Source organism: Chroicocephalus ridibundus, chromosome 2 (genome assembly GCF_963924245.1).
Source record: "Chroicocephalus ridibundus chromosome 2, bChrRid1.1, whole genome shotgun sequence".
NCBI classification, from domain to species: Eukaryota; Metazoa; Chordata; class Aves; order Charadriiformes; family Laridae; genus Chroicocephalus; species Chroicocephalus ridibundus.
In genome coordinates, this window is record NC_086285.1 from 118,255,471 (window position 1) to 118,268,272 (window position 12,802).

Sequence of the window (12,802 nt, forward strand, 5' to 3'; positions counted from 1 at the left end):
GTCTCAATTAAAAATTTCTTCTGACTGCTCTAATGTGAATGAACTTCACTTGTGAACTTGTGAACCTGTGCAGGTAACTGGCACGGAGGCACAGGGAGCCCTCCCCCTGAGAAGGCAAAGAACAGACTGATTTCCAGTGAGGGAGAGGTGACTCCTTGAGAGAAGTTCTCTGTGCCTTGTTTGAAGCCAGAGCTCGTCTCTCAGTGTTCCAGAAGGTGTCTGACAGATAAACAGCAAAAATCCTTTTTGGTTCCCATCTCCAGCCAGGGCTAGAGGGGACGATTAGCCAGACTGGCTTAGCCTCCGCAGCTTTTAAAGGAAGGTCTGAGAAATATTTGCCTTGTGGTGTTTCCCACCCCAGTCAACCAATGCTTTCTGCTCATGCGATGTGACTGCTAATTGCAGCAGCGTAGTTCTGACAGTGGGCATTCGCAAATCTCCAAAGCATTTCAGCTCAACAACTTCATGCCCAAACCATTAGTCCTCTTAGCAGAAACTTTAACCCTTTTGTTAATCTGTCTGGCGTTAGTGATACTCCTGCGCTTAGGCATGGCAAATGGCGCTCACAGCTCTCCAGCTTTCCTTCCCATCTTTGTTGCCTAATGGTTTAAGGAGCGTAACTCCAAACTAGCGGTTTCTCAATCCGAATATCCATTTCCTCCCAACAGCATCAACCCTTCCCCTTATCAGTTTCCAAGGGGTTGTGCTGGAGGCCTGTCCTATTCAGCCAGCTTGCCGCAGGCAGGCGTTGTTCTTACAAGGTACGGCAAGGCAGCTGGGCACCTGCAACGCCAGCATAAACAAACTTGTTGGTGCACCAGCTTTCCTCATCGGCAAGGGGTGCAGAAATCAGAAGTTCAAGTGTAAACATGGATCAAACTCCTGCAGGAAAATGGGCCTTTCGTCTGCTTCCCAAGGTGTGCTGACCCTCAGGTACTTGAACCAAGTCTTAGGGTAGAGCCACCACCTCTTCACCAGCCTCATCTGTAGAAGTGCAAGTTTGCCTCCCTCTTGAGATGACGTTTGTAGGGACTCATGAAAGGTACGGGACCGCTGATGGCCCACGGCAGGAAGAAAAGCTCAAGTATTCTCAGCTCCTGACGTTACGCAGCGTCTCCTACAGTCCGGTCTGCAAGTGCACTTACAGGGTTTCACCCATTGCCAGGCAGGAGCGTTCAGGGAGGCTCGCACCCATTTTACTATATTCTTCTATATACAGGCTTCTCTATCCAGGCAACAAGCTGGCAACTGAACAAGTTCTGAGCCGTATGTTTTCAAATCTTAATGACGAAGTATACTAAGCATGCTCGCAGTCTGGTTTTCAAAGAGATTTTATGTACCATCAAATCAAGAACTTAACACACCAAGTGGCTACCTCTATGTATTCTGGAAGCCAAGACACTTTTTAATAAGTAGAAGAACACTGATTGCTTCCCATCCCAGAGAGTAAGGAGGAGGTACATTCCCCACCTCGGTGATGAAGAAGAGAGAGCACAATTTTTTTAACCACATTCTTTCAAAAAATGGTCAATTTCCTAGCAGAAATCAAGGCTGACACAATGTCACCGTCAAAGCATAGTTAAAAAAGGGTTAAGCTTCTCAAACCAGGCAATTAATATGGAAATGGTTACACAACCTTCATGGGCTCCTCTAATTCCTTTTTGTGACTAAACAGACATGTATTTGTAATAGAACCTAATAATAAAAAAAACCCCAAACCCTATGAATAAGCAACACATTTTTTCAGAAGCAAATCTCTTCCCATTTTACCTCTTGGTACAAAAGTAATTTGGCCTCAATTTTTTTCAGTCCTGCCCCCAATCTCCTTCCCCTCACCCAACGCCTTCTTTTCAAACAAAATGAGCCTGTCCCTGTGTCTATTGTCTGGAACTGGATTAAAGTTTCACACTGAGCCTGTTGCCTGGTTCACAGCAGCAGATGATCTCTTTGAAAGCTGTTCCTTCAGCTTCTGCTCTGGGCAAGACAAACTCACTACGGAGTTTTTCTTCAACCCACCATCTCCTTTAGCTTAGAGGTAAAACAAAGCTGGAAGAAACCTTTCCTCAGCACTCAGCACAGCTCCCAGCAACTAACTTTTCCACAATACTTAATAAAAGCATCTTTTTCAAAACACGTCCTATGTTGACATCGCATTTCTTGAATTCTTTGGATCTTGTTTGAGGATGAGAAACAAGAACATGAATATGTATACTCTCATCCACCAACTCCGACATAGGTGTTAAAAAGAGTAATAGTAAATCAGAATTCTATCCCTTAGCGCGCGTTTTAATAGGTCCATTGCTTTTCATAGAATCATAGAATCATAGAACCATAGGGTTGGAAGGGCCCTCTGTAGATCATCTAGTCCAACCCCCCTGCCAGAGCAGGGTCACCCAGAGCAGGCTGCACAGGAAGGCATCCAGGTGGGTTTTGAATGTCTCCAGAGATGGAGACTCCACCACCTCTCTGGGCAGCCTGTTCCAGTGCTCTGCCACCCTCCAAGTAAAGAAGTTCCTCCTCATGTTTAGGTGGAACTTCCTGTGCTCAAGTTTGTGCCCGTTACCTCTTGTCCTGTCCCCGGGCACCACTGAAAAGAGCCTGGCTCCATCCTCCTGACACCCACCCTTTAAGTATTTATAAGTGTTGATAAGGTCCCCCCTCAGCCGTCTTTTTTCCAGACTGAAGAGACCCAAATCCCTCAGCCTTTCTTCATAAGAGAGATGTTCCAGTCCCCTAATCATCTTGGTAGCCCTTTGCTGCACCCTCTCCAGCAGTTCCCTGTCCTTCTTGAACCGGGGAGCCCAGAACTGGACACAATAAATTTTAAAAAAATAATAATAATAAAAAAAAGCTTTTCCTATCGCTTTTTGCTAAGATCATTTGCTCTCCGAATTTTCAGCTTCGGTATTAAACTGGTACTGAAGGATTGGCATAGGTTCTCTTCCAACACAAAGCCACCAACAGCCACACGGCAATAAGCAACAACAGAATCGCTTCAGTGGTAAGCATCAGGTTCATTTAATTCCTTTAATAACATTTTCTGCTGAAAGCTAAGTCACAGCCGCCAGATCCAGATTATTTTGAATCAGCATCACGGCTGCCTGCATTTTAGTAACCCACTTGTAGTCAACATCCATCAGCTTTATACAATTTCAGCCGTCTTTCCGTGGCACTTGGCTTTAAGTAGAGGCTCTTTATCATGCAGGCCAGCCACACGCGTGAGTCACGTCTCTGCAGCAGATAATACAAGCCTTGCCTCAAACCAATTACTTCAGCAAGAAAGAAAAAAAAAAAAGACAGACATTTGGAAAATAGAAGTGTAAGCAAAATAAGATCAAGAATGTGTTACACGATTCAGGAAAACCACTCTCAGAGTGGTTTGATCAAAACCAGTAGATGTGAAAACAGGGTGATGGGACAGTGTCTGGGGACCTGCTGTCCCTCAGAAAGACCAGCACACTCCAAATTCTCTCTCTAGTCCCACATGCTGATGGCCCAAGAATTGGGGAACCTTCAGACAGTGAGTTCCTTAAATGACGGATACTGATAAAACCAGAGGTTCTTCCACCAGCTGAGCTAGAGACCATTGCTTTGCATTCACGTGTTAATTAGTGTCTTTCCCTCTTCGAACTGCAAAGGAACTCCTCCTTCCTCAGAGCCGTGTGTTTGTCACTCTGTATCTTTGACCAACTGGAAAAAAGGTCAATTAGACATGAATAAATATAAATAAATAAATCCTTTGCATATTTGCTCTCTAAATCACTGAACATAACCGTTCACTAGTCTTGCAAGAGCCATCTTAAGCTTGACCTTCTGAGGCTTCCTGCTTCAAAGACCATTATAACAACCCTGAAGTGTGTTTTTTACCATGCAGTATCCCTTCTTCCCAGGCAGGACTGAATTAAAGATCAGGACGCCGCTTCCCCAAGAAATCACGAGGTTTGCTCTGCCCCATCGCCTCCAGTCACCGGCCTCCGCAATCGCCCAGCACGTGCCTGTCCTCCCCACCTTTCCCCTCTGCTGTGAGGGCCTCCCTGCCTGGGGCTGTTTGCTGCCGGGACCAGGGAGCCCAAACGGCACCTTTCTGTGTCTCTTCTCCCCTGGGCGCCGCTGGTGGGAATGCACCCCTTCCCAAGAGCAGCGTGGGACAGGAGCCGGGGTCTTCCATACGTGCCCTTCCATGGCTCACCTGTAGATCCGTATCACACGCCTGCTCTGAACTGCCAGCTGAGATGTCATCTTAGGGCTGCAGATCACCATTTCCAGGTGGACATCCCCACCCCGGCACTCACGCCTCCACAAAGGCACCGCTTGTTCCAACAGCCAGAAGGCCTCCAAAGGGCTCTCTCTCCACAACCTCTTCCCTCCTCCAGCAGGGCCGACCCTCCGACGGCTCGCTGCTGGCAGTGCTTGAGCAGCCCTTTGCTCACAGGCACTGCCACACCGGACCCCAGCTCTGCTGTCACCTCTGCCACGGCCTGAAGAAGAAGGAAGCCAACCCATGCCTTTAGCACCTTGAGACAACACCGAATATGCGAAAGATGGATTTTGAAGGCCCTGGAGCTTCACTTCCACCCAACTTCGAGTCTTCAGCACCACTGATGAGCCTTGTGCTGGTCCACGGGAGTCATCCTCACCTGAAGCAGGTCAAGTCGGTTCAGAGGGAGCCTTTTCTTCCCAGCCGTGTTCGACAGAGGAGCCCAGTTTCCCTGTTAACTCTGCTTCATTGATTTGCTGATGTGGCAATCAATTTAAACCTGCAGTATTTTACTTAAATGTAGCAGAGTCTTAGAAATGCAAGAACATCGCGCTAAGGCACAAAAATGAAAGCAGAAGCAAACAGCTGAGCATTGCATGAAGTTAGATAAAATATAGATACAGGCACAAAGTTATATAAAAAGGTAGTGGACTTACTATGCAGGGAAATACTAATTCAGCAACTGCCGAGACTGAATTCCCCCAGACAATGTAATGCCTGTTGCAGCCCAACAACCTTCCCACAGCTGCCCCAAATATGCCCTCTGCAACCAAAGTGCTACAGCAACTCCGGCTGCTGATTTGGCCACTGGCTTTCTCCTGAGACCACCGGCAAGAAAGCAAATGGGTGCTGTGGGTTTTGGTATATTGCTATGAACAGCACAGACAACAGAGAGGAAAGAAAAAAAAAAAAAAAACGAACCAGACTGCAGCCTACCCTTGAAAGTTACGCAAGCAGTGAGGTACACGATGAGCTTTTCCCACAGCAAAGGTTCCAGCTACGATTGCAAAACCTCAGCTATCACACAGGGACTCTTTCATGAGGTCTCCCAGGGTCACCAGCCACTTCAAAATCAGCAGAAAGCTGGCACAGCAAGGATCCCGCCATCTTGCCACGACTGGCTGGCAGAGCCAGTTGCCTGGGGAAAGCCAGCATGCTGCAGCCATCACGCCCAGCATTGTCTGAATTCACAGACGGGAGGGCCACGACGGTCCATGGCCGGCTTGTGCCTTGGCTCATTGGGCATGAGCATGGGCTCAACGCCCCATGCCATGTGGCTCATGTTGGTTGCAGGACTACGGCTCGTGTTCAAGCACATGTTTCTTTCATGCTTGTCCCTCTCCCTTTCTTCCCAAGCCTGAGCTTTTACCACCTGGCAAGAAAACGGCTCACTCCAAACTCAAGCCAGAGCACATCCCAACATACATGGACAACATGCCAGTACAAACAGACCCTCTGCGATTAATTGAGATAAGCTTAGGTACAATACAGGCCAGAGTACTTCTCTGAATGCTCTTTCTTTTCAACTACAGCATTTTTTTCTGAAAGCCAACTAACTGATCTTTAACCAAAACTCTACAGCCATAGAAACTGACTGCAGTCCTTTGTAAAATTTACCTTCTAGTTAAACAATGGTGTTTTATTTGAAGTTAAAATGTAGCTATATTTTAAAACCCAGCTACTAGAATTTGTTAGATTGAAGCAGATATGCCTCCGCTAACTGTAGCCTTCTAAAAGCCATGTGTCTTGTCTAGACTAGTCACCTAGTTTCCATCTACAAAGAGACGAACACTTCCAGAGGGTCTTTCAGCCATATTAGCACAGCAATCTACTCAAGAAGAATCATCTCTCTGAGGGCACCCCTCTCCTTCCGTTGACTATGAAGGAAACTTTGTCAACTTAGATTAAGGGACTACACTTTAGATATCTACTGTCATGTGAGACAAGTCCCTCTCCGCATTGAAGGTTTGTTACCAAGCTCCTTTTACCACGTAGATCTTCCCCACAATATTATCAACTCATCATTTAATATTACTTTCACAAAGATTACTTTCCCAGGCACTAATACATCAAGACTAATTTCTAACAGCCATTAAGCAACGAGAAATGAAATTATTTTAAGAACTCTTCAGATGAATTGCCTTACACTCTTTACGACATTCATTCAAGGTTCATAATCTTTGTTGCCTCTTGCAGTAATTTAAGAGACAAACCACTGCTGGGAACAGTATGTGTCCCTCCACCCCCTCCAGCTGCCAAAAATTTGCAGAGTTCAACAGAAATCTCAGAGAATGGGAGAGGAAAAAAACACACAAAGAGCAATCACTACAGATATTGAGATTTATTGCTGATTTCCCCATTCTGCAAAGCTGTCAACCCACCGCAGTTCCAGAAGGGAATTATCTCCAGAAGGCCCATGGCCTCGGTCACCGTGCCAGTTCAGTCGACGTGACTACAGACCTGTGTGCAGCAGCTTGCTGCTCACTGAACAGTTGGAGACAAAAATCCATCCTTCCTGATCCTGAGTTCATGGCAGAATCTGGGCTCTCCCATTGTTTGGCGCAACCTGCTGTCAGCTTCCAACAAAAGAACTGGGGGCATCCAGTGGGGAATGCTGCTTTTCCTGAGTTCAGTTCCCTGTGCAAGAAGCTGCTACTGAGAGGTTCTCACACAGAGCCACCAGCGTGAGACAGTGCAGTTTTTCCTTTACCACATCAATCAGAAATAGTTTGTCTTGTGCTTTGAGGCAAAGGCTCCGAACCACCCTGCCAACTATGCTGCGCTCTTACTAGCACTATTAATAGCATAGTTTTTCTTTCTCAATAGAAAAACAATAGGTCTCTTTCCTTGTGTTTGGTTGCACTTCTTCATTTCTGCTGCTGCATTTTATTCATGATAGGGTCTGTAGGCTGCAAGTCAGCTCTTTTCCAGCTGGTGAGATCTGGTTCCTCTTTATGTGCCTGTCCTTTCAGTGTAAACAAGCAAAGCTTCTCCAACTCCACCGATCACAAGGCTGCAAACAAAGTATACCACAAATTTAGCATCAGGCAAGTCCCTCCACTTGATACAATGCCAAACAGCACAACACTAGGAGAAAGGTATTATTTTGTCTAAACACATTTCAACCTAGAGACAGTAACCCAGGTGATTTTTTTCATTCGTCTTGCTGAGAAAAGGCTGAAACCAGAAATGTCTTATTTAACTGATCTTATCAGAAACTACCTTTCCTATATTTTAGGGCTGGTGGTATTCACGTGAAAATACGCAGACAGAAATCTAGATAAACGAAGGTTGCACTTAGTTACAAGAATAGCTGCACACCCATACACCAGCAAGAACAGGAAAGGAAGGCAAGAGAGTCTGAACCTCCTAAGGTTAATGATTCCCCTTTGCAATTTCTGTTTGTGTTCTGTCACAAAAACTTGCCACTTGACAAAGTCAGGAGGAGATGTAAAGCCTAGGTTTTGGGGACTGAGGAAATCAGTAAAAATGATTTTGCTCTGAGGAAATCCCACTGGCGTAGTGAGGCCGGTAGAAATTCCTGTATTCGCTCCTCTTTGTGAGGAACCTGGCGAAAGCACCTGCCCCAGCCGCAATGGCACACGTGCCCAAGCGCTTCCTTCCTGCGCTGCTCACAGCACAGTGGTGGCACTAACGCTTCTCTCCAAGTCTCGGGCTAGAAGCTGAGTTCCAAATCAGGATGAACGGTTTTACAAACAAAACCATTCACTGAAAGAAGCTATCAACCCACTCAAGCCGTGTAATAGTTAATAATCGCCAAATCTCCTCTGCTATCTATCATAGCTGACTGCAAAATGGTAGGACACCAACTCATCTCCTCTTTTATAACTGTGCAAAGCTAAGTGTACTGACCTTTCATCTTAGCCTCATAGCTTAGTTAGCTTATGAAACAGAAAAGCTCCTTAATGAACTTTATAAACAAAACAAACTTCTGTTAAGTTCATTTGTAAGAGGGCTTTTTTTTTCCTTGGGGAAAGAAAAAAAAAGGCATGTAAAGCTGAAGGCTCTCTGGTCTTTAATAGCATTACAATCGTTTAAATCTTAGCTTTGGTGAGCTGTTTTAAAAATCACATAATTGCCCTTCTTCCCGAGAGGAACAAACATTGTATAACAACAGGACAATATCTTACAATTACCCAGGAAACAGCCCTGGAAAGTAGGTGCTACAGACAGTCTGTGGACAGTCTACTGTGGAGACAAAATACCTTTGGGTGTGGAATTACCAACATGGAGCAAAGGGCTGCGAGGGCTACAAGCCTTTCAGAAAGGTCTAAACCATGTGATTCTGTTGCACTGTAATCACTAACAACCTCCGAGCACTTATCTCTGGAGAGGGTTAACCCTCCTGTCTTGTCTGGATTTCAGCTCCAGTTATAAACATACCCTCTGCATTAATTCCTTCAGAAGCTAAGGTTGGATACTGTATTCTTCCTCTTTACCCTAAGGAAAAAAACCGCACTGAATATAGGAAGAACTAATTCTAACAGAGTCTTAGAAATTACTCAGGTTTTGTTTGGTTTTTTTTCATTCTATAGATGCGTTGTTTTCTACAACATTTTAAATGGAGACTTTCAAAAAGAAACCTCTCTCTGCTGTAGCATTCTAAAAATTAGACTGGCAATTCAGTACAAGAATTAGCAAACTGTACAGCCCTGTTCTGTAAAAAGGTGCCTGTGTCTATAAACTGTTCTTTAATATCTTATGCCCTACATCAGTGAAAAATAATTCCTTTCTGAAGGATTTGAAATCTCAGGTACCCGTGTGCCCATGCAATCTATACTCACCACATTACTAGGCCCATAGAAACCATCATTATAACTTCAAGATGAAGCAGAGCAAAAAACATGGCTAAACGCCAACGCCTGATTTACCTTCAATTTACCATCTGGCAAATCCTCTGACTTCTGTTTATTGTGGGGTGACAGCTAACTGCATTTGCCCATCACTCAGAAATTAACATATGATATTGTCCATGACAACACTGGAGCAACATTAAAAAACTCCGTGATTAATGATCTCACGAGTGCTTTGCAGCTGCTATCATCTAACAAACTATTTCCAGAGCTTTGCTGATAGCCAAGGCACTGCTGGTGCACAAGCAATAACAGAACTCGGATAAATAAATAAATAAATACAATTGTTATATTTTTGCGTTATGATAAACGAAGCTAACAGTGGCCCTAGGGCTAAAGCAAAGTTTCTTTTAAAGATACCGATGTGCTCATCGTTCATATTACTTTCAGTGCATACAGGACACGTAGTATGTGTGCAACTATATGGGCCCATGTGCTCACATTAACAAAGGTACACATGAATTTTTAGTAGACATGTCAGTGAATACATACATATTATAAAAGCCTACCTCTAGCACGCACATGATAGACCTGCACAAACACATGTAAAACATGGTGAGGAATGGCAAGTTAATGGTCTAGACTAGGAGTGGTTTAGGTGCATTGATATTAGTTCAGCCTCTTACACACATAGGCCACATGAATGTATTCCAAGAGCTAAAAAAAATAAATTACACGTTACTTATTTTAGTATTTGAGATTACAAATGCCTAACATACATATGGGGATGCATATTCACACATATGTATATGGGGCTAGTTTAAACTGAGATTCTCCTTCCTGTAACTTCTTTATCACACCTGAAAAAAGAATATGCTAATTCCATTCAGTGCAGAGCTGAATCTTTAAGATGGCAGTCAAACTGGGGGGGGGGAAGGAAACTTAAAGCTTTTCAAAAGCAAGCAGATTTTTATTTCCAACAACAAATCTATCTTCACAGACACATGCCTAACCCCGCATTTAGTTGTTATTTGCTTGGCTGAAGCATTTAGGAGCATCAGCCATGGGCTGGGATTTCCTTTCCCTGGGTGCTGTACAAAAGCAGACCGAAAACATTGTCTTTGACCAAATAAGTTTGCACCCCAATCCTTTATATTTCTACCTAAAAAGTTCAGGTTAGGCAACTCGTAATGTGTGTCTACACATTACAAAATCCAGTTGCAGCTTTGGAAAAAGTTTATTATCATTATTTTTCTACTGTTTTCATTTTATGCATTCATAGTACACACCATGTTAGGGAAACGTGAATGCACTCTGTTGGTTAAAAAGACGCTGTCACCAAACCATGACTCCTGTGTTTTATTTCCAATTCCACCACTAATTTATAGTGTGACTTTGAATGGGTCATTTATTTGCCTATTGCATCCATTTGTCTAGCTGTAAAACATGCTGAGTGAATTGTGGTGAGGCTTAATGTCCAAAATGTCCATGTTCTCCCACAGAGGCAGAAAACACTCTTCTACTTGTATTACTGTACTGCATCCATCATTGCACACCTGGATCTCCTTACATGCAAAATATTACTGGCACTAACAGAACTTGACATGTAGAAGCACATGTTCCACATGAAGCACTGTGTGGAAATTCGTTTCTACTGTTAAGAAAAAAGCGCGTGTAGGCACTTACCAAGAAATTGTTAGTACATTGGCAGTCATGACAAAGAAGAACGGTGATAAGCTAGCAGTGATAACCTGTTAAATTGAAAGGAAAAAAAAAAAGCACTTTGTGAACTTGCGATATAACAAATGAAAACTGAAATACTTTTCCTGAAATTCAATTTCTGCATGTGCAGTCACATTTTTTTTTCTTTTTCTTTGTTTTCTTAACCATTAGATGCAGTACCTAAATTAGATAGTCAATGGACAGGAGAAACCCAATGAGTCTATGCTACACAGTGAGACATTGCTAAATGTGGATCTTCCACTCCAGCCCAACCTCCCTCCCCTGTGCAAGTACAGAGACTAAATACAGACACCTTTTTCCCTCTCTGGACAGTGGAAGGCAGGCCAGAAACAGCAGAAAAAGACCCAACAGACCGGGACACAAGACCTGTGCAGGCAGCTTGGAGCAAGAACCTGATTGTGGGGTATTCCTGGGAAAGCACATGCAAAATACACTGCTCATTAGGCTGGGAAACCAATGGAGAAAATAGTACAATGGTCATGCATCGCAGTTGAATTTTAACTCCTACAGAAGCTGGAACACAGCAGAGGCAGGGCAGGGAACCAGAGCAGAGGGTCCCTTATCACACATCCCAGCTGGCCTGGCCTGGAAACCTGCTAGCTTTTATTTGCTGACAGCAGACTGGGGAGACCAGTCGGGTCCCAGCCTTGAAAAGCCTTATATTTCTGAGGAGAATGAGAGCTTGAAATGTGTTTGTGGGTGTAGAAAAGCCAAAAAAAAAAAAAAGAAGGATTAATGTGTGGTGTAAACAAAAACAATACAACTTCAGTAGGTTAATATTACAAATCTCTCATTACACCAAGGTGTCCTGGGCAGAGAAGCTGGGGGCAAATGGCTTTATATTTTCACGGTACTGATCCCAGAAACAGCCAGATCCCGACATACAATGGTTTGTAACGGATCCCTGCCCCAACAGCTACGGAGCTACCACATCTGCAGCCTGCGTGCAGTTTTTGTCATTTTGTTGCCAGATGGATAATGTAAAATGGAAAGAGTTCAGAGAACAGTGACAGAGTCATTAGATGGAGGGATTGATTTTCAGTCAACAGTTAGGATAAGCAATGCCTGTGGGAAAGGAAGACTTGGTAGTGATTTACAAATACTTGGGAAACACAAGCACTGAGGAATGAAAGCACAAAATTGCCCAAGGAAAAAGATGAAATTAAGAAACAAAACATTTAAACAATTATCAGCTAAGATTTCCTAATAGTTGTTTGTCTAGTTGACTCCCAGGGGAGACAGCAGAAACTTCATTCCATGATCTATTACGTGTTAAAACACTACTACACGTGCGGTAGGGAAGCAAATGCCGTTTTAGAGTAGACTCTGTGCACCAGACCTTGTGCTAAGTCTGTTAATCAATACCCACTACATTTGTTACGGCTGCATGGTAAAAGGCAGGGTTCTGAATCTGCCTGGAGCGTAATCGGTGCAGGATCACAAGCAGCAGAGATGAGATGGTTGTACATCACTTCTCCAGCCCCACTCCAAGAGGTAGCCGGAGAGGGGATGATAGATGATCTCTAGAGGTCCCTTCCATTCTGTATCCCTAATCTAAAGCTGGCAGTGAGACCACACAATGGCAGTGAGCACCACAGCAGTGATGCTCGACAGGGACTGTATAGTGAGTGCCTCCTCTGGACTATTTGGGGATGTTCTCTACTTCAGGGAGATACAGGCATGCAGAAGATGGCTTTTTTTTCCCCTAGACATTACCATAAATCACACCCTGACTGTTCTCTATTTGCCTATAGCATAGGCACCTTGCAGCGGGAATGAGGCAGGAGGATGGACTTGATCCATGAAGGATACCATGAGACCGCAGATCCACTCCATTCCTGCACAGTAATCAAATCACTGGTATCCATACAACCACAGACATACAGAACCACAGAATCACAGAAAGACAGGGGTTGGAAGGGACCTCTGGAGATCATCTAGTCCAACCCCCCTGCCAGAGCAGGGTCACCTAGAGCAGGTTGCACAG

General features: G+C 44.3%; 1 protein-coding gene and 1 long non-coding RNA gene across 5 annotated transcripts in view; both read right to left on the reverse strand.

The window, feature by feature from the left end:
- Positions 1-3,018: 3,018 nt before the first annotated feature.
- Positions 3,019-5,746, reverse strand: LOC134510751 (uncharacterized). 3 transcript variants are annotated; one of them, XR_010069717.1, is made up of 4 exons: positions 4,915-5,720; positions 4,638-4,757; positions 4,190-4,478; positions 3,019-3,690 (listed from the first exon to the last, which is right to left on the reverse strand). It is a non-coding gene; the product is annotated as an uncharacterized LOC134510751 (long non-coding RNA). The 3 variants fall into 3 exon arrangements; XR_010069718.1 differs by having other exon boundaries at positions 4,190-4,810; positions 4,915-5,746; XR_010069716.1 differs by having other exon boundaries at positions 4,190-4,757; positions 4,915-5,738.
- Positions 5,747-6,584: 838 nt separating this feature from the next.
- TMEM241 (transmembrane protein 241) overlaps positions 6,585-12,802 on the reverse strand; it is a 58,049-nt gene continuing 51,831 nt past the window's right edge. For both annotated transcript variants that reach the window (XM_063326707.1, XM_063326706.1), the window contains exons 14-15: positions 10,759-10,823; positions 6,585-7,271 (exon numbers count right to left, since the gene is read on the reverse strand). In XM_063326707.1, the coding sequence (XP_063182777.1) occupies positions 7,211-7,271; positions 10,759-10,823 (126 nt within the window). In that variant the 3' untranslated portion in view covers positions 6,585-7,210. The remainder of the gene's footprint in view (positions 7,272-10,758; positions 10,824-12,802) is intronic.